The 25855-nt window shown below is 44.5% G+C and overlaps 1 protein-coding gene across 1 annotated transcript in view; it reads left to right on the top strand.

The window, feature by feature from the left end:
- LOC120918613 (protein-glutamine gamma-glutamyltransferase 6-like) overlaps window positions 1-23335 on the top strand; it is a 63966-nt gene extending 40631 nt beyond the window's left edge. The window contains exons 8-13 of the mRNA XM_040330287.1: window positions 9892-9995; window positions 13399-13650; window positions 16214-16564; window positions 18616-18773; window positions 21093-21226; window positions 22590-23335. Coding sequence (XP_040186221.1) covers window positions 9892-9995; window positions 13399-13650; window positions 16214-16564; window positions 18616-18773; window positions 21093-21226; window positions 22590-22737 — 1147 coding nt within the window. The 3' untranslated portion in view covers window positions 22738-23335. The remainder of the gene's footprint in view (window positions 1-9891; window positions 9996-13398; window positions 13651-16213; window positions 16565-18615; window positions 18774-21092; window positions 21227-22589) is intronic.
- Window positions 23336-25855: the final 2520 nt, after the last annotated feature.

Here is a 25855-nt window from a genome sequence, read left to right as displayed (position 1 = left end):
CCGGCCGTACTGCGCATGCTCGTGATGTCATTTTCCCGACGTGCATAGCGCGAAATTACGTTACGCCGAGCTTTGTGGATCGCGTCGGGTCAATAAAGTTGCGTCGGAAAAAAAAAAAGATACGGCGGAAAAAAAAATGTAAAACAAAAAAAAAACGCGTCGCTGGACAGAAGGGTCTACTTTTACAAGGTGTAAACAGTTTACACTTTGTAAAAGCAGCCCTAATTTTACACATGTAACTTAATACTTACGGAGAAAAAACGAAGCGTAAAAGCTTCGTGGATCTCCGTAAGTGCTAATTTGCATACCCGAAGCGGCATTTCGACGCGAAATGCCCCCAGCATCCTAAGATCCGGCAGTGTAAGTCTCTTACACATGCCGGATCTTCTGTCTATCTCTTGGAAACTGATTCTGTGGATCTGGCCCATTGTTTTTTTGTTTATAGCGCAAAAAATTAAAACACAGGGGTGATCAAATACCACAAAAAGAAACCTCTCTTTGTGGGTGACATACATTTTGTTTGGGTACAGTGTTGCATGAACGTGCAATTACTAGTTAAAATAGTTCAGTGCCAAATTGCAAAAAATCCTCTGGTCAGGAAAGGGGTGAAACCTTCCGGGGGGCAGAAGTGGTTAATGTAATATAGAAAATAGAGGCCTTCACAATAAAACTAAGATGTGCTAGTAATTATAGAGCCATCCTATTTAGGAGTTTCACACTGTGTACATAGTGGAAGCACAGGAGCCATTGGATAAGCACCAACCTTAAAGGGGTTGTAAAGGTACATTTTTTCCCCCTAAATAGCTTCCTTTACCTTAGTGCAGTCCTCCTTCACTTATCTCATCCTTCCATTTTGCTTTTAAATATCCTTATTTCTTCTGAGAAATCCTCACTTCCTGTTCTTCTGTCTGTAACTCCACACAGTAATGCAAGGCTTGACCCAGGTAGCCTGGATAACCCTTATTCACCTTTTAACCACTTACCCCCCGGACCATATTGCTGGTCAAAGACCAGAGCACTTTTTGCGATTCGGGACTGCGTCGCTTTAACTGACAATTGCGCGGTCGTGCGACGTGGCTCCCAAACAAAATTGGCGTCCTTTTTTCCCCACAAATAGAGCTTTCTTTTGGTGGTATTTGATCACCTCTGCGGTTTTTATTTTTTGCGCTATAAACAAAAATAGAGCGACAATTTTGAAAAAAAATGAATATTTTTTACTTTTTGCTGTAATAAATATCCCCCAAAAATATATAAAAAAATATTTTTTCCTCAGTTTAGGCCGAGACGTATTCTTCTACGTATTTTTCGTAAAAAAAATCGCAATAAGCGTTTATTGATTGGTTTGCGCAAAAGTTATAGCGTTTACAAAATAGGGGGTATTTTTATGTCATTTTTATTAATATATTTCGCGATCAGCGATTTTTTTTCGGTACTGCGACATTATGGCGGATACTTCGGACACTTTTGACACATTTTTGGGACCAGTGGCATTTTTATAGCGATCAGTGCTATAAAAATGCATTGGATTACTATAAAAATGCCACTGGCAGTGAAGGGGTTAACACTAGGGGGCGGGGAAGGGGTTAAGTATGTCCCTGGGTGTGTTCTTACTGTGGAGGGGTGGCCTCACTAGGGGAAACACTGATCCTCTGTTCATACATTGTATGAACAGAAGATCAGCATTTCCCCTGCTGACAGGACCGAGAGCTGTGTGTTTACACACACAGCTCCCGGTCCCCGCTCTGTAACGAGCAATCGCGTGTGCCCGGCGGCGATCGCGCCCGCCGGGCACACGCACGGGAGTCGGGGGCGAGCGGGCGGTGCGCACGCGCCCCTAGTGGCCGCTCTAAAGGGTGACGGTATACTACGTGCTCTCGCCAAGGAGAGCCGACCTGCCACCGTAGAATGACGGCGGCTGGTCGGCAAGTAGTTAAACAATAACATGTTACCCCCCTTTCCCTAGTTTAGTAACTGAGGCGACACCTGAAGTTGGAGAAAAAACTTGGCCATAGCAGCCATATTTTATTAAACACTTTTTAACATAACTAAACTTTTCTTAAAATTTTACATTATTTTTATATTTAAAATATATATATCAAACATTTTTCCAAACAGCCATTTTAAAATGGCAACCATAAAACAGTCATGTGGTCAAAGGATGGTACCCCAATAACTTTTCACACCATTATCCTGCGGGACATAAAAACCACACCGGCCGCCAGCCTTAAAGGCATAGCAACACCCCCTATCCCGCAGTACACAAATTTCCGTACTCCATCGGACACCATTCCGGTGGAATACGGAGAGGGTCCATAACTGCTGGACCCCCACACTTCCGTCATAACTGTTCCTTTTGACCTCCTGGACCACATGACACCGCCACACCACTACCACTGCTATGACGACCTGCATCCGTGACCTGCAAAAGAAGAACACACACAAACAACACAAACAAAACAAAAAAGGGGAGGGTGGGTGTGAAAATACTGCCTCCTTCTCTGTCTCCTCCACGAGCTGCTGTGGCTATGGCTCCACCCCTCCCTTAACCACTTCTCTACTTTGGGTGTTTTTCAGATTTGGTGTTTACAAGACTAAAACATTTTTTTTTGCTAGAAAATTACTTAAAACCCACAAACATTATATATTTTTTTTTTTTCTAACACCCTAGAGAATAAAATGGCGATCATTGCAATACTTTTTGTCACACCATATTTGCGCAGCGGTCCTACAAGCGCACTTTTTTTGGAAAAAAATCACTTTTTAGAATTAAAAAATAAGACAGCAATACATTTGGCCCAATTTTTTTATATATTGTGAAAGATAATGTTACGCCGATAAAATGGTACCCAACATGTCACGCTTACAAATTGCGCCCGCTCGTGGCATGGCGTCAAACTTTTACCCTTAAAAATCTCGATAGGCGAAGTTTAAAAAATTCTACAGGTTGCATTTTTTGAGTTACAGAGTAGGTCTAGGGCTATAATTATTGCTCTCGCTCTAACGATCGCGGCGATACCTCACTTGTGTCGTTTGAACACCATTTTCATATGCGGGCGCTACTCGCGTATGCGCTCGCTTCTGCGCACGAGCTCGTCGGGACGGGGCGCTTTAAACATTTTTTTTTTTTTTCTTATTTATTTTTATTTATTTTATTATTTTTTACACTGGAAAAAAAATGATCACTTTTATTCCTATTACAAGGAATGTAAACATCCCTTGTAATAGAAAAACGCATGACAGGTCCTCTTAAATATGAGATCTGGGGTCAAAAAGACCTCAGATCTCATATTTAGACTAAAATGCAAAAAAAAAAAAAAAAAAATTTGAAACTGTAATTTTTTCAAATGACAAAAAAAAAAATGTTTCTTTAAGAGGCTGGGCGGGACTGACGTTTTGACGTCACTTCCGCCCAGCAGAGCTATGCGGACGGGCGAAGGAGATTTTTCCTTCAGTCTAGTCCCCAGTCACCGGTCCAGATCGCCTCCGCCGCTACCGACGGCTACGGTAAGCGGCGGAGGGCGCGGGACAACGGCGGGAGGGGGGGGCCCTCTCCCGCCGCCGATAACGGCGATCTCGCGGCGAATGCGCCGCGGAGACCGCCGTTATCGTTAACAGAACCGCCGACACTAAAGATAGATACCTCGGTTGTGCCAGCAGCTGCTGCCGTTACCGAGATATCAATCTTTAAAGTTAGGCCGTATAAAGACGTACGGCGGTTTGGAAGTGGTTAAGTAAGCTTTCCTGAGCCCGGGAAAAAGATCCCCACAGCACCGCCCCCACCATTCCTCAGAGAACTTGTTAACCCCTTATGTCCCCCAAGCACTCTGGTCATGCCAGCCCTCCGCTATGTTTTCTGTCTTTACTCCGGGCTTTTCTTTCTCCCTGGTGTGGAGAAAGCCTCTTGAGGGGGGAGGGGGCGAGCATGCAAGTCAGGACGCTCTCTACTTTGCAGATAGAGAAAGGAGTTGTGTGTTAGTGGGCGTCCTGACTCTCCTGCTCGCCCCCTCAGGAGGCTTTCTCCACACCAGGGAGAAAGCCTTGCATTACTGCGTGTAGTTACAGACAGAAGAACAGAAAGTGAGTATTAAATAAGGACATTTAAAAGCAAAATGGAAGGATGAGGTAAGTGAAGGAGGACTACACTAGGGTAAAGGAAGCTATTTAGGTAAAAAGTTATTTACCTTTACAACCCCTTTAAAGTGATTGTAAATGATCACCTTGTAAAACAATCCATTCCGTTTAAAATATAAATGAAAGGCAAAACATTTGTGTATAACTATTAAAAAACATTATGGGCCAGATTCACAAAGAGATACGACGGTGTATCTCCTGATACACCGTCGTATCTCTGAATTCCGTTGGTCGTATCTATGCGCCTGATTCATAGAATCAGTTACGCATAGATATGACTAAGATCCGACAGGTGTAAGTCACTTACACCGTCGGATCTTAGGCTGCAATTCCAGGCCGGCCGCTAGGTGGCGTTTCGGTTTATTTACGCGAAGAATATGCAAATGAGGAGATACGCCGATTCAGAAACGAACGACCGCCCGGCGCTTTTTTTTTACTTCGTTTGCGTTTGGCTTTTTCTGGCGGATAGTTACCCCCTGGGTTTATGATGTGCAGCCAATGTTAAAGCGGATGTGCCATGGGAAAAAAATATTAAAAGCCAGCAGCTACAAATACTTCAGCTGCTGACTTTTAATATTAGGACACTTGCCTGTCCTGGAGTCCAGCGCCGATCGCAGCAGAGGACGAGCGATCGCTCGTCACTCTGCTGCCCCCCCCCCCGCCATCCTCGGTGAGGGAACCAGGAAGTGAAGCGCTCCGGCTTCACTACCCGGTTCCCTACAGGGCATGCGCGAGTCGCGCTGCGCCCGCCGATTGGCTCACACGCTGTGTGCTGGGAGCCGAGTGTTCCCAGCACACAACCGGCGACAGACGGGAAGTCAGAAAAACCCGTCTTTTGCCCGTAGCGTGTGGCCGGAAGTGGGTGCAAATACCTGTCTTTAGACAGGTATCTGCACCCCCCTCCCCCCTGAAAGGTGTCAAATGTGACACCGAAGGGGGGGAGGGTTCCGATCAGCGGGACTCCACTTTAGGGTGGAGAACCGCTTTAAGTATGGCTGTCGTTCTCGCGATTTAAAAATTGTACGTTGTTTGCGTAACTCGTCCGTGAATGGGGCTGGACGCCATTTACGTTCACGTCGAAACCAATGTCGTCCTTGCGACGTCATTTACCGCAATGCACGCTGGGTACATTTCCGGACGGCACATGCGCTGTTCGATCGGCGCGGGAACGCGCCTGATTTAAATACTACACGCCCCCTAGCTGCGGAATTTGAATTCCGCCGGGGGATTTACGATACGCCGCCGCAAGTTTTGAGGTAAGTGCTTTGTGAATTAACCACTTGCCTCAAAAACTTGCGACACTTCCTGTTGTATCAGCTTCCTGTTGTATCAGGAAGAAAGGAAGAAAGGTAAGGAAAAATTCTTCTGATAGGTCACATGTCTCAATAAAAATTTAACAGAGATTCAAACCTTTCCATGTTTTATTCAAAACTGAAAAGGCAGCCTGCATGTACTTTCAGATATCTGGCATGGGAACCCCAAATCCCAGAAGGACTTTCTTATGCAAATCTTGTTACAACTTGAGTCCAGCCAAGGGCCAGTTCCTCCTGAACCCCACAACTGGTCCATAATTAGAATGTGTAGTCCTACTAAGATCTCGGTCACAGATGATCTGACTTTTGTCATCGGACATTTTGATCGTGTGTATGCGGCATTAGAGATACATTTAATTAGATAAGTCTGAACCCTTATTTAACCACTTGACCACTGGGCACGTAAACCCCCTTAATAACCAGACCAATTTTCAGCTTTCGGTGCTCTCACAATTTGAATGACAATTACTCAGTCATACAACACTGTACCCAAATGAAATTTTCGTCCTTTTTTCACACAAATAGAGCTTTCTTTTGGTGGTATTTAATCAACGTTGGGTTTTTTATTTTTTGCGCTATAAGAGAAAAAAGACTGAAAATTCTGTAAAAAATAATAATTTTTCTTTGTTTCTGTTATAAAATTTGGAAAATGTAGTATTTTTTCTTCATTCTTTTGCATAAATGTGAAAGATGAAGTTACGCCGAGTAAATAGATACCCAACATGTCACCCTTCAAAATTGCACACGCTTGTGGAATGGCGCCAAACTTTGCTACTTAAAAATCCCCATAGACGACGTTGCAGGGTATTGTGGGGTATTGCGGAGTATTGTGGGGTATTGCAGAGTATTGTGGGGTATTGCGGAGTATTGTGGGGTATTGCAGAGTATTGTGGTGTATTGCAGGGTATTGCAGAGTATTGTGGGGTATTGCGGGGTATTGCCGAGTATTGCGGGGTATTGTGGGGTATTGCGGGGTATTGCGGAGTATTGCAGGGTATTGCGGAGTATTGCGGGGTATTGCGGGGTATTGCGGGGCATTGCGGAGTATTGCGGGGCATTGCGGAGTATTGCGGGGCATTGCAGAGTATGGGGGCATTGCAGAGTATTTTGGGGCATTGCAGAGTATTTTGGGGCATTGCAGAGTATGGGGGCCTTGCAGATTATGTGGGCATTGCAGAGTATGGGGGCATTGCAGAGTATGGGGGCATTGCAGAGTATGGGGGCATTGCAGAGTATTGCACAGGGAGGGATGGCTGGCTGGATCTGTGACTGCATGTGTCACAGATCCAGCCCGCAGCAGCAGCAGCAGCTGCTGCTGCTTCCGCTCTCTCCCCTCTCCTCTCTCACACTGTACCGTTCGGTACAGAGAGGAGAGGGAGGAACCGGCGTCATCACATGACGCCGGTTTGTTTACTAGTGATCGCTCCGTCATTGGACGGAGCGATCACGTGGTAAACCGCCGCTATCAGCGGCGATTTACCGTGATCCGTGATCAGCCGGGTCCGGAGGACCCGGCGGTCATGGAGACTCCCGTGTGCGCGCCCCACAGGGCGTGCGGGAGCGCGATTCTGGGAGGACGTACATTGATGCCCTCCCAGAGTTAAGCAACCGCCTTGTAGACGTATTTCGTCTATAGGGCGGTTGCTAACTGGTTGAACCTTTATTTATGAATCTACACGAAATCGCTTATTATTATATTTATTATTTTAACTTTATTTTTTCTAATTTTTTGTTTTTACTTAAAGCAGAGGTCCACCCTAAAAAAAAATAAAAAAAAAAAAAACCCAAAAAGGTTACAAAAAATTTGCTTTAAATAGTTCATATTAATATACTTTCATATTATTAATATTCATATTAATATACTTTGATTACTAAATGTTAATTTGGCATTAAATTAATATAACAATTTTGATTATGTTCAATCCAATGTATACATGTTGTAAAACGTTTGCAAAACGTATTTGAAATACAAAACCTCACGTATGTTTAATATGTTTTAAAAAAATGTATAAAAATGTATTGTACTCAAAAAATAAAACAAAAAAAAAGACCCGTTAGCAGCACTTCCGAAGTGCTTTTTAGGCTCTTTGGAAGCACTGTCCATTCATTTTAATGGGTAGGGGCATTTTGGGAGCGCTATTTACAGCGCTCCCAACCCATCCCGAAGATGCTGTTTAGAGGACATTTTGTAACTTTGGGCCAGATTCACAGCCAGCGGGCGCAACTTAACTTTTCCGATTTAAGTTACACCGCCGCAAATTTTCTGCCTAAGTGCCCGATCCACAAAGCACTTACCTGGAAATTTGCAGCGGTGTAACTTAAATCCGTCCGGCGCAAGGCGGGCCCAATCGAATGGGGCGAGTCCCATTTAAATTAGGCGCGCCGGACGTACTGCGCATGCTCCGTCGGGTAAATTACCCCACGTGCATTGCGCTAACTGACATTTCACCGACGTCATTTGCTTAGACGTTAACGTAAATGGCGTCCAGCGCCATTCACGGACGTCTTACGCAAACGACGTTGATGTTTAAATTTCGACGCGGGAACGACGGCCATACTTACCATGGCTTAAGAGAACTAGGGCTCAGCCCTAGTTTTACGCGGCGTAACTCGACGGAAACAACGTAGATTTAGATCGACGGGCCGTTCGGGACGTTCAGGGATCGCCGTAAGTCTTCATTTGCATATTCTACGCCGGCCGCAATGGCCTCGCCACCTAGCGGCCGGCCTAGAATTGCATCCTTAACCACTTGCCGCCCACCAATGACAGATTGATGGCGGCAAAGTGGTTGTAGAATCCTGACTGGATGTCATATGACGTCCTCAGGATTCTAAGCCGCTGCGCGCCCCCGGGGGCGCGCATCGCGGCGATCGTTGTTGCGGGGTGTCAGTCTGACACCCCGCAACACCGATCTCGGTAAAGAGTCTCTCACGGAGACTCTTTACCACGTGATCAGCCGTGTCGAATCACGGCTGATCACGATGTAAACAGGAAGAGCCGTTGACGGCTCTTCCTCACTCGCGTCTGACAGACGCGAGTAGAGGAGAGCCGAACGGCTGCTCTCCTGACAGGGGTGGTTCGCGCTGATTGTTTATCAGCGCAGCCCCCCCTCGGATCGCCACATGGACCACCAGGGAAGCCCACCCTGGACCACCAGGGAAGGGCAGATCCAAAAAAAAAAAGGCAAAAAAAAAAAAAAAAAAAAAAAGACTGAAAAAAAAGGACAGATCAAAAAAAAAAAAGGCTAGAAAAAAAAAAAGGCTGTAAAAAAAAAGCATTAAAAAAAAAATTATGCCAATCAGTGCCCACAAATGGGCACTGACTGGCAACATAGGTTAATCAGTGCCGCCCCAGTGTCCATCAGTGCCACCCTACAGTGTCCATCAGTGCGACCCCACAGTGCCCATCCATGCCCAGTGCCCACCTATCAGTGCCCATCTGTGCCACCCATAAGTAGCCATCAGTGCCACCCATAAGTGCCACCCATGAGTGCCCATCTGTGCCGCCTATGAGTGCCCAGTGCCGCCTGTGTGTGCCCATCAGTGCCACCTATGTGTGCCCATCAGTGCTGCCTATGTGTGCCCATCAGTGCCGCCTATGTGTGCCCATCAGTGCCGCCTATGTGTGCCCATCAGTGCCGCATACAAGCGCCGCCAATCAGTGCCACCTCATCTGTGCCCGTCAGTACTACCTCATTGATGTCCATCAGTGCCATCTCATCGGTGCCCATCAGTGCCGCCATATCAGTGCCCGTAATTGAAAGAGAAAACTTACTTATTTACAAAAAATTTAACAGAAAAAAAAAACGTATTTTTTTTCAAAATTTTCAGTCTTTTTTTAGTTGTTGCGCAAAAAAAAAAAAATCGCAGAGGTGATCAAATACCACCAAAAGAAAGCTCTATTTGTGGGAAAAAAAGGACGCCAATTTTGTTTGGGTACAGTGTAGCATGACCGCGCAATTGCCATTCAAAGTGCGACAGTGCTGAAAGCTGAAAATTGGCTTGGGCAGGAAGGTGTATACGTGCCCGGTATGGAAGTGGTTAAGATCCGACAGTGTAATTCAATTACACCTGTCGGATCTTAGGGCTATCTATGCGTAACTGATTCTATGAATCCGTCGCATAGTTAGAAACAGAGATACGACGGCGTATCAGTAGATACGCCGTCGTATCTCGTTTGTGAATCTGGCCCTTTGTAACTTCCTGCAAGCGCAATGCCCCAGTGTGAAAAGACCCATTGCAATGAGGTGGGTCTCAGGCGCTTTTCAAAAGCTATTTTTAGAGCTAAAACACCTAAAAACTGCCTCAGTGTGAAAGTGGTCTTAAAGTGAACCTAAACTGTACCATCTACTGTAGCTTTCTCATTTCACTGTAAATCCCTGTACTCTATGCTAATGTTTACATTTCATAAAATGATGAACACACTTTCTTACATTGTCTTCTACAGGAACTATCATGTATGGAATGAGGCTTGGTTCACCAGACCTGATATAGGATCATATTATAATGGATGGCAAGCTCTGGATGCTACCCCACAAGAGCAAAGCTTTGGTTGGTGTGACAATTAATTATATAAAAAAAAACATAATGGCCCGGATTCACAGACAGCGGCGCACATTTATGCCGCCGTAGCGTATCTCCTGTACGCTACGCCGACGCAACGCAGAGAGGCAAGCACTGAATTCACAAAGCCAGTGCTCTCAAAACTGCGCTGGGTTTCCTAGGCGTAAGCCGTCGTATGTTGAAGTGGGCGTGAGCCATGCAAATGAGGCGTGACCCCATGCAAATGATGGGCCGAGCGCCAGACAGATACTTATAACGAACGGCGCATGCGCCGTCCTGTGGACGCATCCCAGTGCGCATGCTCAGAATCACGTCGGAACTACTCCCTAAGATACGTCGGATCACTGCCTACGGCGTGAACGTAACCTACGCCCAGCCATATTCACGTCCAACGTAAACTACGTAAAATAGGCTGGCTTGAGTTCCCTGGTGCAGCCCTTTGCATGGATGCTGCTGAGTTACACCTCCTATATGGGGCATAACTTTACGACATACGTATAACTTACGCGCACCAGTCTTAGCCTGCGTCGGGTGCACGTACGTTCGTGAATCGGCGTATCTCCCTAATTTGCATATTTGAATAGAAAATCAATGGGAGCGCCACATGCGTCCAGCGTAACTATGCGCCCACTCTACGCCAGCGTAGGCAAGTTACGTTGGTGAAATGAAGCCTGTTTTTAGGTGTATCTTAGTTTTGTGGGCCCGGTGCACAGATACGACGGCGCATATTTGCACTTACGTGGCGTATCTCGAGATACGTCGGTGCAAGTGCTTTGTGAATCTGGGCCAAAATCTTTATGCAACATGTACTCTAATGCCGCGTACACACGATCTGAAACCAATGAGTCTTTGCGGCGTAATTTGGAGCATGCGCACTGGTATACGTCCACGGACGGCGCATGCGCCGTTCGTTCAAAACGTCATTTACGTGGGGTCATGCTTTATTTACATAAAACACGCCCACCTCTTCACAATTTGAATTAGGAGCGCTTACACCGGCACATTTACGCTACGCCGCCGTAACTTAGGACGCAAGTGCTTTGTGAATACAGCACTTGCCTCTCTAACTTACGGCGGCATTGCGTATATGAGATACGCTACGCCTGCCTAACGTTAGGCACGGCTACCTGAATCCAGCTATAAATTCGTATCTAAATATTTGAAAATGAGGAAATCCAAAAATTTGGAAATTCAAAAATTTGGAAATTCGCAATAATAACTAACTAACTAATTATAACTACCGTATATACTTGAGTATAAGCTGACCCGAATATAAGCTGAGGCACCTCATTTTACCACAAAAAGCTGGGAAAGCTTATTGACTCAAGTATAAGCCTAGGGTGAGAAATGCAGCAGCTACTGTAAGTGGAAAGATTTTAAGCACCACTGCTAGATTCAGATCTATACATGTCGGGAACATGCACAAAATTGTGCCTTTTCCAGCACACAGAGGAATGTACTGCCATTTAGCAGATGCACAGCTGTACCATCAATTGTTAATGGCACCCCCACACATGTGCACCCATTTTCTTGCACACCAGACTGCATGGTGCTGCAGCAGCATTCAGTTTGGTGTGACGCATTTCCAAGTTTCTTGCCCATTAAAATGAATGAGCTGTTCTACACATGTGCATACCAAAAAAAACATGGAAACATGCCCGCACTTGGTCACACCTGTAGATATGAACCAAGCCTAAAAGTGCTGGTTGCATTAGTAAGCATTTTTCAGACTAGGAGCATTCTCAGCAAGTACAGAAAATATGTGGTGATCTTGCCAGAAATTCGAAATGCTTAAAGGGTCACTAAAGGAAAAAAATTTTTTGCCTAAAATTAATGTCTGCAAGGTAGACAGACAGAATAGTGTAATGATTCTGTTAAAAAACGAGTAAATACCTATTAAATTCCTTCATCTATATCACCTCCGGCATTCTAGTTTCTGTTCTCTCATTCACTTCCTGGTTTGCATCGTTCGTTCATGTAAGAACTACATTTCCCAGTATGCATTGCGGCACACCCAGTAATTCACACCTCCTTGAAGTCTCTAACACGTAGAGAGCGTCCTGCCGCACAGATGTAGTTCCCAGGAGGGGGTGAGCACGTTACTGACCACCGCAGTAAAGCCTCCCATCACGGTGGTCAGTAAAATCAGACAAGCAGGAAGTGAACAGAACAGAGAAGAAATAGAGCAACTTCTGAGCAAAAACGAACAATGAGGAAGTGAAAAGAGGAATGTCTGCAGGTAAAGGATGCTTATTATGAAAAAAAATGTTTTCCTTTACAACCCCTTTAATACTTTCGGTGAGCTGAAAAGAAAACATAGACACACTTATATTTCTTGGGGTAGATCCACATTATTGCGCCGGGCGTAGCGTATCTAAGATACACTACGCCGCTGTAACTTACTTTTTTTGTTTCGAATCCTCAACGAATTTGCGCCGTAAGTTACGGCGGTGTAGTGTATCTTTTGCGGCGAAAGGGCACGGAATTTAAATGGAAGTGATGTGTTTTATGTAAATACGTCATGACCCGACGTAAATTCCGTTTTTTTTTAACTGCGCATGCGCCGTCCGTGGGGGTATCCCAGTGCGAATGCTCGAAATTAACCTGGAACAAGCCAATGCTTCCGACGGTGACGTCATTCTACGCAAATCCCTATTCGCGAACGACTTACACAAACGACGTAAAAATTTAAAATTTCTAGGCGAGAAGGACGGCCATACTTAACATTGAGTGCGCCTCATAACAGTAGCTTTAACTATACGCTGGAAAAAGCCGAACGCAAACGACGTAAAAAAAATGCGCCGGGTCGACGTACGTTCGTGGATCGCCGTGAATGGCTAATTTGCATACTCAACGTGGATTTCGACGGGAACGCCACCTAGCGGCCGCCGAAAAATTGCAGCTTAGATCCGACGGCTTACTAAGACGTACGCCTGTCGGATCGATCCCAGATGCCGTCGTATCTTGTTCTGTGGATACAAAACAAAGATACGACGCGGGAAATTTTAAATTACTGATACGACGGCGTAATCCTTTTGTGGATCTGCCCCCTTGTGTTTTTTGAAGCTCAGCCTATGTGACAACCATAGCTCCATCTTTAGATACAATTGAGAAATGAGTGTAGATACCAAGGCACGGGAAGTGCCACCAGGAGAAAATAATGAGGTAAAGTGTGAAAAAGGAAACAAATGCAGCCACCGTATCTATCGATTGACAGCAGTCAGCATATCTAAGGACTGGTAAGCAGCAATATATTACATCTTAGTTTTTGGGTTGAGATACTTTAATATACTGTATATCAACAAACTCAGATTTTAATTGCATGTTACATCATCTCTAAAATGTGACTACAAGTGAAAAGAAAATATTTTCAGCTTTTTTCTTCTTCTAGGGATTTATCGGCTTGGACCGACATCGGTGAAGGCAATAAAGGCTGGAGATGTTCACCTAAAGTATGACGGTCCTTTTGTATTCGCTGAGGTAAATGGAGATGAGATCTCCTGGATCTACAACAAGGTAAAAGATAAATATGAATTAATCGACAATGAGACCGACACTGGCGCCATTGGAAAATTTGTCAGCACAAAGGCTGTTGGCTCTGGAAATCGCATTGATATTACTTCCAGCTACAAATATGCAGAAGGTAAGACTGTGTTTTGTAGTATTCCTGTGACATTTCCAATATGTTCAACTTAAAGTGGTTGTTACCTTAAAAATCCTTTCACTGCCAGCCCCTCTCTTTTATCCAGCGATAACACACAGTGTAATGCCGCAATGTAAATTATTATTTATTTTTTTATGTCAAGAAAAACGATCATGTGTAGGCTCCAGAGCATTTTTCGCGACGTTAAAAATGGGCATTAAAAATTTGGAACATGCTCTGAATTTTCGCGTTGTTTTTAACGTTGTCGCTTTTAACGTCGTAAAAAACGGTCGTGTGTGGGCTTTAACAACGTGAAAATAATGCACATGCTCAGAAGCAAGTAATGAGACAGGAGCGCTCGTTCTGGTAAAACTAGCGTTCGTAATGGAGATAGCACATTTATCACGCTGTAACAGACTGAAAAGCACGAAGACTGAAAAGCACGAAGACTGAAAAGCGCGAATCAGCAAAAGCAGCCCCAAGGTTGGCGCCATCCGTATGGAACTTCCCCTTTGCCGTCGTACGTGTTGTACGTCACCGCGCTTTGCTAGAGCAGTTTTTTTTCACGATCGTGTGTAGGCAAGGCAGGCTTAATAATAATCGGGTTGAAATTTTTTTTTTTTTTCTAGACCATTAAAAATGGTCGTGTGTACGCGGCATAAGTGTTTAAATCGATGCCTCTAAATACTGTATCTTTCTTTAGTTATTTTCAGGTCAGTCAGTTGACTCCAGGATGCTCTCCTACTATGGGCTACAGCGGGAGGGGCCGAGATCTCCCTCTGTCGTCAGCCGGACGGTCAGGTGACCTCCGCGCTGATAGCTCAGCCCCTCCCACTGTAGCCCTGGATCGTAGTAGGAGAGTGTCTGGGAGTCACGTGACCGGCCTGAAGATAACTGAAAAAAAGGTATTTAGAGGCATTGATTTAACCACTTCAGCCCCAGAAGGATTTGCCCCCTTAATGACCGGACCATTTTTTGTGATACCGCACTCCATCGCTTTAACTGACAATTGTGCGGTCATGCTAAGTTGAACGCAAACAAAATGTATGTCCTTTTTTTCCCACAAATAGAGCTTTCTTTGGGTGGTATTTAATCACCTCAGCGGTTTTATTTTTTGCGCTATAAATAAAGAAAGAGAGACAATTTTGAAATAAAAATAGTAATTTTTACTTTCTGCTATAAACCACACCCAATAAAAACTTTTCAGCCTCATGCTTTTTAGTCCGTTACAGAGTGACGAATGTGCTATCTCCATTACGAATGCTAGTTTACACACACAGCTCCCGGTTCTCGCTCTGTAATGAGCGATTGCGGGTGCCTGGCGGTGATCGCGCCCGCCGTGCACGCGTGTCTGGATCAGGGGCGAGCGGGGGGCGCTATTGGCTGAACTGCGAGATGACGTAGATCTTGCGCAGCGGAGCGACGTACAGGTACGTTGAAATGCCTGTCCGTGCCATTCTTCCGACGTATATCGGCGTGAGACGGACGGCTAATGTGGATATTTTTACACTGGTTGTCAGTGACAAACTAGATGAGCTCCCTTTAGCAATAGGGAAGTGACCAGATGTTTCCTAGTTAGTCCTGCCACAAAACCTGACAGGACTAACTAGGAGCAAGGGGAAAGTGGCAAAGGAAGGTTCACCGAACTTTTGTGTGACCGTGTGTATGCAAGGCAGGCTTGAAAACCATCAGTTGTTTTTTTCGACGAGAAAACCACTTGTGTGTATGGGGTATTAGAGCTCGAAAAATAAACACACAATACTAATCGTCCATTCTGTAACGGCTAATTTCTAGGCAACGTAGGTTGCCCCATTGACAAAAACATTTCACTTATAATCTGTATCAAGGCCTCCCCCATTATTTAGAATGCAGTAATTATTTCATATCTAACTAAGAGGCAATACAAACACACCGTATTTATCGGCGTATACTGCACATTATTTTGCCCTGAAAATCAGGGCAAAATCGTGGGTACGCGATATACGCCGATACCCGCTTTCCCGCCACGAGTTTGAATACTGCGCCGGCATATACCGAGCGCAGTACACTCGTGAATCTTCGGGCAGTCTCTACGCCTCTCGCACTGACGTCCTGTACGTACAGGACGTCAGCGTGACAGTTGCCGAGCCTGCCCGAAGATTCACGAGTGTACTGCGCTCGGTATATGCCGGCGCAGTATTCAAACTCGTGGCGGGAAGGACGCGAGGACGCCGAGAGGACGCCGCAGAAGGACGCCGGACCCGCCGAAGAGGACACCGGACCCGCCGAAGAGGACACCGGACCCGCCGCAGAAGGACGCCGGACCCGCCGAAGAGGACACCCGAAGCCGCAGAATGATGCCGGACCCGACGAGGCCGCCAATGGACGCCGCGCAAGACACCAAAACTGTAAGTACAAAAAAACAAAAAAACTTTTTTTCCACAGGATTGGGGGCCACTTTAGGGGTGCGCGGTATACGCGGGAGCGCGTTATACCGCGATAAATACGGTACATCTGCTGTGCCATCTGTGGCTGGTTTTAGATAATTGTGTAAATGTATTATTTTGTTTTATGTTTCAAATAGGCACTGCTGCTGAAAGACAAGCATACAACAATGCCCTCGTCAAATTATTTGGAAGACAAAACACATCAAGCAGAGAAGAAGAGATAAGCGGATCAACTGAAGAATCAAACGAGGTTGTCTGGATGAGCAGAATTAGACCAGTCTACACACACGACATAACTGGAAAGTTCAAAGAATTTGAAACCCCAGAGCTTGGCCAAGATATTGATCTCACATTGATACTGTCCAGTGGAGCGTCATCTGACAAAAAAATAACAGTTAATCTTAATGCCAACATCACTGGATACACCCGACGTGTAATGACAAAGTTGTTGATGGAAACTGCGTCCGTTTCATTGTCTTCCAACGGAGGTAATATAATTATGCATTGCAAAATGTTTTTCCTTAACAAATATCTTTGATTCCAGTTATACTTAAAGTGATTAGTGAAGGGTCGTTTGATTGGTTTTGCACAGAGCAGCCTGGATCCTCTGCTTCTTGGGTCCCTCTTCTGTGCTGCTGGCCCCTCCCTCCTGTCGAGTGCCCCCACAGTCCTATGGATGCACTGGAGCCGAGTCATAGTTCTGTGTGTCAGTTCAGACACGAAGCCCAAACTGGCCCCGCCCCTCTATTCCCTGATTGGCTGACTGACTTTGATTGACAGCTGTGGGAGCCAATGATGCAGCTGCTGTGTCTCAGCCAGTCAGGAGGAGTGTCCCGGATGGCTTAGACATTAGTGGACATCGCTAGAGAGAGAAGGGGCTCAGGTAAGTAATTAGGGGGGTGCTGGGAAAGCTGATGCACACAGAATGCTTTTTATCTTAATGCATAGAATGCATTAAAGAGGAGGTTCACCCGCACATGACACTATTTCCCCCTAGATGGATGCTCGTTTTGTCTAGGGGAATCGGCTAGTTGTTTTAAAATATGATCCGTACTTACCGTTTACGAGATGCATCTTCTCCGCCGCTTCCGGGTATGGGCTGCGGGACTGGGCGTTCCTATTTTGATTGACAGTCTTCCGAGAGGCTTCCGGCGGTCGCATCCATCGCGTCACGATTTTCCGAAAGAAGCCGAACGTCGGTGCGCAGGCGCAGTATAGAGCCGCACCGACGTTCGGCTTCTTTCGGCTACGAGTGACGCGATGGATGCGACCGTCGGAAGCCTCTCGGAAGACTGTCAATCAAGAAGGAACGCCCGCTCCCGAAGACCCATACCCGGAAGCGACGGAGAAGATGCATCTCGAAAACGGTAAGTACGGATCATATTTTAAAACAACTAGCCGATTCCCCTAGACAAAACGAGCAGGAATCTAAGGGGAAAAGATAAAAAAATATATAATTGGGTGAACTCCCGCTTTAAGATAAAAAAAACCTTCGGCCTTTACAACTCCTTTAACTACTTCCTGCCCATGCTATAGCCGAAAGACGGCTACAGTGCAGGCTTAGTTTGCCGGTAGGGCATCCATGGATGTCCTCCTGTGATTGCGCTGCCCACGCGAGTCCTTCGCATTTAGCTGAAGGGCAGATCATATTGGCCCTTTACCATGTGATCAGCTGTCAGCCAATCACAACTGATCACAGGATGTAAACACAAGGCAATTATTGGCTTTTCTTTGCTCACTCTGACAGCGAGAGGAGAGATGAAGAATGCCGATAACCAGCTTATGTTAAAGGGACATCAGCACTGATTATCAGGGCACTGATTATCAGTGTCCTGATTATCAGTGCAGACCCACCAATGCCCACCATTGCTGCCAATCAGTGCCCACCAGTGCTGCCTATCAGTACCCATTAGTGCTGCCATTTAGTGCCCATCAGTGCTTCCCCATGAGTGTCACCTATCGGTGCTGCCTATCAGTACCGCCTACCAGTACCTATCAGTGCCCATCAGTGCAACCTATCAGTGCCCATCAGTGCAGCCTATCAGTGCCCATTAGTGTAGCCTATCAGTGCCCATCAGTGCAGCCTCATCAGCGCACATCAGTGAAGGAAAAAATGTACCTGTTTGCAAAATTTTATAATAAAAAACTATGAAATTTTATTTCATTTTTTTCAAAATGTTCATTTTTTTTTGTTTGTTATGAATGACACAGGATGTATGAATGGAGTCGACCTATCAATTATCCACCTGTCCCTGATTCAGAGATCCTGTGTCATCCAAAAGAGATGTAGTATGTCAGAAGTATTCTTCATTGCCTACCTACAAACCACTTTAATTTACAGATCTATTAACTAATAATTATATAATAGTTACTTTACTTTTTACCCTTCTCACTTCTAGAAAAGTCAATCCAGAATACAAAAAAACAAAATATGCACATTTTCCTTTTATATGAAGCCTCAGATACAGCATCCACAAAACATAATGTAGAAAAGTGCATAAACGTATATATGATTGTACTGATACATTTACTATTTCAGCAAAAGAAATTCCATTCAAAATCCCTTTCAGCAAATATATACAAAGTCTCCAGGATGATAAGGTGGTAGAGGTGACAGCTCTGTGTAAGTGGGATGAGAAAAAGGAACTGCTTGTATCCCAAGTTATTACATTAAAGAACCCACCCCTGAACATTAAGGTAAGTAAAAACATCTCTTAAGCACTCAAACATATAACCCCTTATAAATATATAAGGTAAAATCCTTAAAGGGGTTGTAAAGGTACAATTTTTTTTCCTAAATAGCTTCCTTTACCTTAGTGCAGTCCTCCTTCACATCCTTCGATTTTGCTTTTAAATGTCCTTATTTCTTCTGAGAAATCCTCACTTCCTGTTCTTCTGTCTGTAACTCCACACAGTAATGCAAGGCTTTCTCCCTGGTGTGGAGTGTCGTGATCAACCCCTCCCTTGGACTACAGGAGAGTCAGGACGCCCACTAACACACAGCTCCTTTCTCTATCTGCAACGTAGAGAGCGTCCTGACTCTCCCGTAGTCCAAGGGAGGGGGCGAGCACGACACTCCACACCAGGGAGAAAGCCTTTTTGGGGGGAGAGTGGCAAACTCAGCCGGAAGTTCAGCCTCCTTCCCCCCTCCACCACAGCCGGCCACAGAATGCAGCGTGATTCACGCATGGCGCAGTAGGGAACCGGCTGTGAACCCGCAAGGCTAAACTGCCAGTTTCCCTCAGTGGAGATGGTGGCAGCGCCACCCAGTAGTCTACTGAGAACTCGGCTCAGATGAGGACATCACTGGACAGATAAGAGTCCTAATAATAAAAGTCAGCAGCAGTATTTTTAGCTGCTGACTTTTCTTCTTCTTTTTTTTTTTTAAGGACCCTGGAGCTCCTCTTTAAGTGAATGGCATAGTTTGCGCCAACACATAGGTGTAAAGCCAGTCTAAATGTCATGGCTGATCTCTTACATTGGACAGTGTGTTTGTAATGGGAGGAGGGGGGCAAGAAACAAGGTCGTGGGCAGCTTCTGCTCCTTCCTGCGTCTCGGGCTTCATGGCGGCCTCCATCCTCCTTTCCCCAGCGCGGTGGCCAATACGATCACTTCTCTTGGTCTCACCCGCTTCCTGATTGGCCGAGAGGAGAATCTGGAAGACAATAGTGAATATTAATTTGCTATTGTCACACAACTGGGTGGGCTCAGGGCGCAGTGCTCTGCGCCCTGAGCCCACCCTTTTTCTAAGCCAGTTAGAGCCTCCGGCTGTAATCACGTGCTTCTAAAAAAAAAGAAACCCATTGGAATCCATGCATCCGGTGCCCTGCATGTAAATTAGGGCCTAAGTGCATGGATTAGGGGGGGTGGTGCCCCTTTGCCCCATAATGGACGTATGTATAGCCAGCATTAGTCTTTAAGGCTGTGTTCACACTGATGCATGTTTCCTCGCATTCAATTTGCATGTCAGGAGATTGTGACCAGCTTTCTATGGAGCCGGTTTACACATCTCCAGAGTGGCACAGGAGTCCTGTGTGTCTTCTGGTTCATTTCAGGTCCAATAAAAAAATTCTGAAATCTGACCTGAAACGGTGAATGGGGATGCACCAGACCCCTGCTGTGTGCTGTGGTGTGAACCCAGCCTAAATCTCATCACTGATTGAAAGTAAAATGCTTGTTTGCAGTTGGGACGTTCCCACACTGCAGGGGTTAAATGCTTGCTTAGGTTTAGTGGGTGACTAAAATCTGTTTTATTTACCTGACCCTCTGCTCCCCTGGCCGCCAGCGCCCTCCTCTTCTCTCCTAGGCTTCTTTTTCGTTTGCTGTGATCCAAACTGCCCTCTGAAAACAGAGCAACAGCTAATAGGCATTCAGGAGGTGCTACTGCTGTCTTCTGGTGTCTGGTTTTTGTTTACTTCTATTTTAGTGTGATCCTGCAATTTTACATTCTACAACTGCGAGCCAAGCTTTAAAGAGGAAGAAAAACTGCCAAGAACGCGGTGACGTACAACACTACGACGAGCCGAGAAATCTAAGTTCAATGCTTCCGAGCATGTGTCAAATTGTTTCCTAGCATTCGTTGGAATTTTGCGCGTCGGAATTGCTATAGACAATTAGAATTTCCGATTTCGATTTTTTTCCGTCTGAAAATTTGAGAACCAGCTCTCAAATTTTTCTTCCGACAGGAAAAGTACGATGGAGCATACACACGGTCGGAATTTCCGACAAAAAGCTCACATCGGACTTTTCTTGTGGGAAATTCCGACCATGTGTACGGGGCAGCTTCATTTTAAGGTAAGTGTCACATAATGTGCTAGTATGAGATGCATACTAGCACATTATGACTTTACCTTGCGGGGGGGGGGGGGGGGGAAACATCCACTATAATTGTTCACATTTAGTTTCACCCGTGTAAAAAATGACTATGAAGGTCTTTCATGTTTTTATTGGTTTATTGGGAGAAAATCGGCCAAACAATGGCCAGTAACCATATTTTTTGGTTTATTTTTTTTTTAGGTTCTCGGAGATGCTGTTATAAATAATCCACTATCTGCTGAAGTCACATTCACTAACCCACTTAATGAGAATCTAACAGATTGTGAAATTTTTGCAGAGGGCAGTGGGCTCATTAAAGATCAGATTCAAAAGAAGTAAGTAGAATGATGTACCTACAGTGATCCATTATGCATGACTGTACATGAATTTTCATACCGCAAGGCAAAGTGAGAATTTTGGGTCAGGTAGTACCCTCTAGAGGGGCCTCAAAATAAGACTCTCACCCAGGGCTGTCTTAATGGGCCCCTGGGCAAATTAATGACCTGGGGACCCCACTAACCTACACCAATTTTATACACATACAACGAAAGTAGTCAAAATGTTTTAGGATTAAAGCGGAGGTTCAGACCAAAATCATTTTTTTAAAAGCCAGCAGCTACAAATACTGCAGCTGCTGACTTTTAAAATATGGACACTTACCTGTCCAGCGCGCCCGCGATGTCGGCAGCCGAGGCCGAGTAATCGCTTGTCCCTCGGCAGCACCCGTCGCCATCCTCAATGAGGGAATCGGGAAGTGAAGCGTTGCAGCTTCACTGCTCGGCTCCATATTGCGCATGCGCCAGTAGCGCATGCGCAAGTAGCGTGGCGCGCCGTCACTGGTTCCCCGCTCTCTCCTGGGAACAGTGTGTTTCCCAGAAGAGCAGCGGGGGTGTGGGAAGGGGCGTGACTCCCGCACCAGTCTGTTCCAGGAAGTGGTGGGTGCAAATACCTGTCTTAGACAGGTATCTGCATCTCCCTGAAAGGTGCCAAATGTGACACCGGAGGGGGGGGAGGGTTCCGAAAAGCGGAAGTTCAGTTTTTGGGTGGCAAATTTTATTTCTTTGTGCTAGTATTACTGATAGTTGGATTCAAATCTGGATGCTTGCCTCTTCATTATCTTGGATTGGTGTTCCACTACATCAAACTACAATAGTATGAACAGGCTTGGCCCACCATACCTATATCAATAATGAGAGTTATTCTGTGATATGGGAGATGTGCTGTCACCTCACCAAGGAAAAATAATCAAGTTCATAGCAAGTGAGATTTTTTATTGCAATGCCATTACGGGAAATGGTTGTTGCACCATGGTGATGTGTGGGCAGCAGCAGAATCACCATTGGGACATTAGCCTGAGACTGGGATGATAATTCTGCTCTGAAAGGAGGAGTATGCAGCTAAAGAAAAGCACACACATCTCTCCATTTGAAGCAAATCTAAACTAGACTAATGTCAGAAATATAAAAAAATATAAGCCCCACTCCAAAACTGAATTCCTCATACATGTATTTCATGATTATCACAAAAGACTGAATATAATCACGTCTACACCCAAAAACCAACCTTGACGCATTTCACTAGTGCTGGCTTGCTCTCAGAGATAGTGGAAGTGAAACTCATTAAAATTTAGAGTATTTTTTAAAACATATTATGTGTCACACAAAGCCAAATTAAATGCATTTTTGTTTTATGATGCAGAATTTCACTGAAGCCCAAAGAGAAGAAAACTGTGACCATTGAATTTAAGCCCTACACGACTGGCTCCAAACAATTAAACATTGTGGTTGATTGCAAAAACGCTATCACAATGGAGGATTTCCTGATCATTGTGGTAAAAGAATCTTAAATTCCTGGCTTAAATTACAAAATATACCATATGACAACCTCAAAAATGTTACTTCTGGTATTTTATCATTCTACTCAGTTTAAAGTTTAATCCTACTCCTCCCATGAACACTGCCAATTAAAGTAGAAGTCTACTCTAGAACTAAAATCCCTACATTTATAGACACCCACAATCTAACAGTAAACTCACTAACCCTGTAAAGAAGAAATAAATATACATACCTTTTTTGAAGCCGCTCTGACCCGATCTTGCGCTGAGCTGTCAGCCGCTGATTTGCTGTGTAGGCGGGTGCAGAGGACACATCCAACACATCCAACAACGGCAGCCCCATATTAACTCTATGGGTGACGTCACTCCCCATTCATTTTACAGCTGTTGTTGGCTGTGTCCTCTGCAGACCTTAGACAGGTTAGTGTTAGATCGTAGATGTCGATAGATATCGGGAATTTAGTTTTAGGGTGGACTTCTACTTTACTATTACTATTTTAGTGCTTAAGGTATAACTGAAGGCAAACACTTTCAGAGGGATTAGAACACCTGTCAGGTGTCTGTATCCCAATTAGTCCCTTTCACACTTATACGACTTGTCCCACGATTTTGGACTGCAAAATCACATGACAAGTCATTTTCCATGATTTTCAATGACTTCCATTCATATTGGCACGACTTTAAGTCATGCTGACTTCAAAGTAGTCCCTGCACTACGTTGGTCCAACTTCCATGTGAGTTGATGTCCATAGACCTCAATGTTAAACCCTCAAGTAGCATGCAAATCGTACCTGAATAATATAGACACAATTTCAGAATGATTTCAGTACGACTTTGTAAGCACAAGCTGTAAGCATAAGCAGCTTTTTGACCCTTGTCCCACCCAATCCTTTCAACATAGTAGCCCCTCCCAAGCACATTTTTCCACCACACATTCACTTCCTGGTTATTCCCTCAGGAACAATGTGCTCCAAACAGCCCAAAAAATAAGATGTCCTCTTCTGCCTCATGCACTGCCACTGCTGCAGCAGCAATGACAACTGCTGTAACAATATATTGAGTAGCAAACATTTTCTGTCACAACACACCACACAACAACAACAACCAGGAAGCAAACAGGAACTGGAAACAACTATGGCAGGAAAAGGAATTACCTCACACCATGTATGTTTTCATTGGTTAATGCCAAAGTTGTGGCAAAGTAGTACTGATCCAAAATCACGGCAAACTCGCGGTAAAATCGCACGACTTTGAAGTCGTACAAGTGTGAAAGGGGCCCTAGGGAGATTCACCCTCTCATCTTGTCCTGGTGACCATAATCACCAAGAATGAACTTAAAATAAAATCCCACATTTTGAGTGGTCACCAGAACAGAAATAGGAGGAAATCTTGTAATAGGGACACTAGTTCTGATGACCCTGGTGACTTCCAGAGATTTCCATCGCTTTGAAAGGCTATCCTCTCACTTCGTGGCTATGAGACACGAAGCAATGGAAAGTCTCCCCAATGGAAAACTGGGAAACAGGTAGAAAAAAACCTGACAGGGGTTATAATTCTTCCTCACTGTATCCAAAATGAGAATTTATTGGCCTTTATTGTTCTTTGCACTCTAGTAAAACAACCCGAAAGAACACTTTTTTGTTAGCTGTTTTTTCATAGGAGGAAATTACTGTTTAGAATTATGAAGAACACTTTGAGTAAATCATATTTTTCAAAGCAGATTTTCACAATGATTCACTAGAGTCTTCTCTAGCTCTGTATTTTTCTTTCTTTTCCTCCTCTTTCCTACTCCCTCATTCCCATTACCTTCCTCCCTGACCCCTTCCCAGATCCTTCCATACATTTTTCTTAGCTTGCTAACCCATAATAAGCTCTGGTATTAAGCCCTTGTTTGTGCTGTTGTATTTTCTGATTGCTCTATGAAATAAAATGCTGAAATTGGTATTTTGTTGGCACAATATGTTTATGAGACATACAGTATCACTTCCTATGTAACCAGATGTTCATTGGAATCATATCTTCTCATTGACATACTGCTAAGTTTTCTACATATACATAAAGATGTTTAAAAAAAAAATTAAATGGACACTTCAACATACAATGAAAAAAAATATGCTCGCACTAAACTTATAGATATTACAAATATGAGTGTAACCTTGTGAATATACAAACACTAAAAAGTGAACATACACGTGAATAATCCAAAAAAGCTTGTATCAGGCCTTGTACACACGATCAGTCCAAACTGATGAAAACGGACTGAAGTCCAGTTTCATCAGTCCAAACCTACCGTGTGTATGGCCCATCAGACTTTTGACCTTCAGACCAAAGTTTTAAAACTTGCTTTAAAATCGGACTGATGACCGATCGGTCAAAACTGATGGTTGGTACGCAAAAGCATCGGTTCAAAACCTGCACATGCTCAGAATCAAGTCGACGCATGCTTGGAAGCATTGAACTTCGTTTTTTTCAGCACGTCATTGTGTTTTACGTCACCGCGTTGGACTCGATTGGATTTTGAACTGATGGTGTGTAGGCACATCAGACCATCAGACTTCAGCCTTCAGTCTGTTTTCATCAGTTTGGACTAATCGTGTGTACAGGGCCTAACAGCTGTTTAAACATTGAACATTGATTGAAGAAATAAATCATATAGTGAAACATTCAAAATTCATAAGTATTAAATGTAAATTAATGATAACTGTCCACCCGTGCAAAAACTATTATTGATAATAGAGTTCATCCATAAGTAGAGACTCCTCAGATGTTGCAAAGAAGCCAATGTGAAATCCACCACCGAAATAAGAGAAATTCCTGCTTACCAGAGCTCCGTGACAGAGGATTCGGAGTGGCTTAACTTAAATCACGGCTTGTTCAAGAGACACCCGAGATATGATGTATCACCAGTCAACACACTCCGTGGATAATCAGACCCGTGTGGAAATGGCATGTAAGAGACATAATGCACCAAACATGATGCATTGCCTAATTGGAGTTTACTTAGTCATACAGTTGGCTTCACAACCGTAATAAAACTTTATACAAAGAGTAATGATGTGCAATAACCCATATGATTTCCCATTGATTGCTATGGGTTATTGCACATCATTGCTCTTTGTACAAAGTTTTA

This window comes from Rana temporaria, chromosome 12 (assembly GCF_905171775.1).
Source record: "Rana temporaria chromosome 12, aRanTem1.1, whole genome shotgun sequence".
In the NCBI taxonomy this organism is placed as follows: domain Eukaryota; kingdom Metazoa; phylum Chordata; class Amphibia; order Anura; family Ranidae; genus Rana; species Rana temporaria.
The sequence above is the reverse complement of the archived record's forward strand: the minus strand, read 5'-3'. Positions and strand labels throughout refer to the sequence as shown.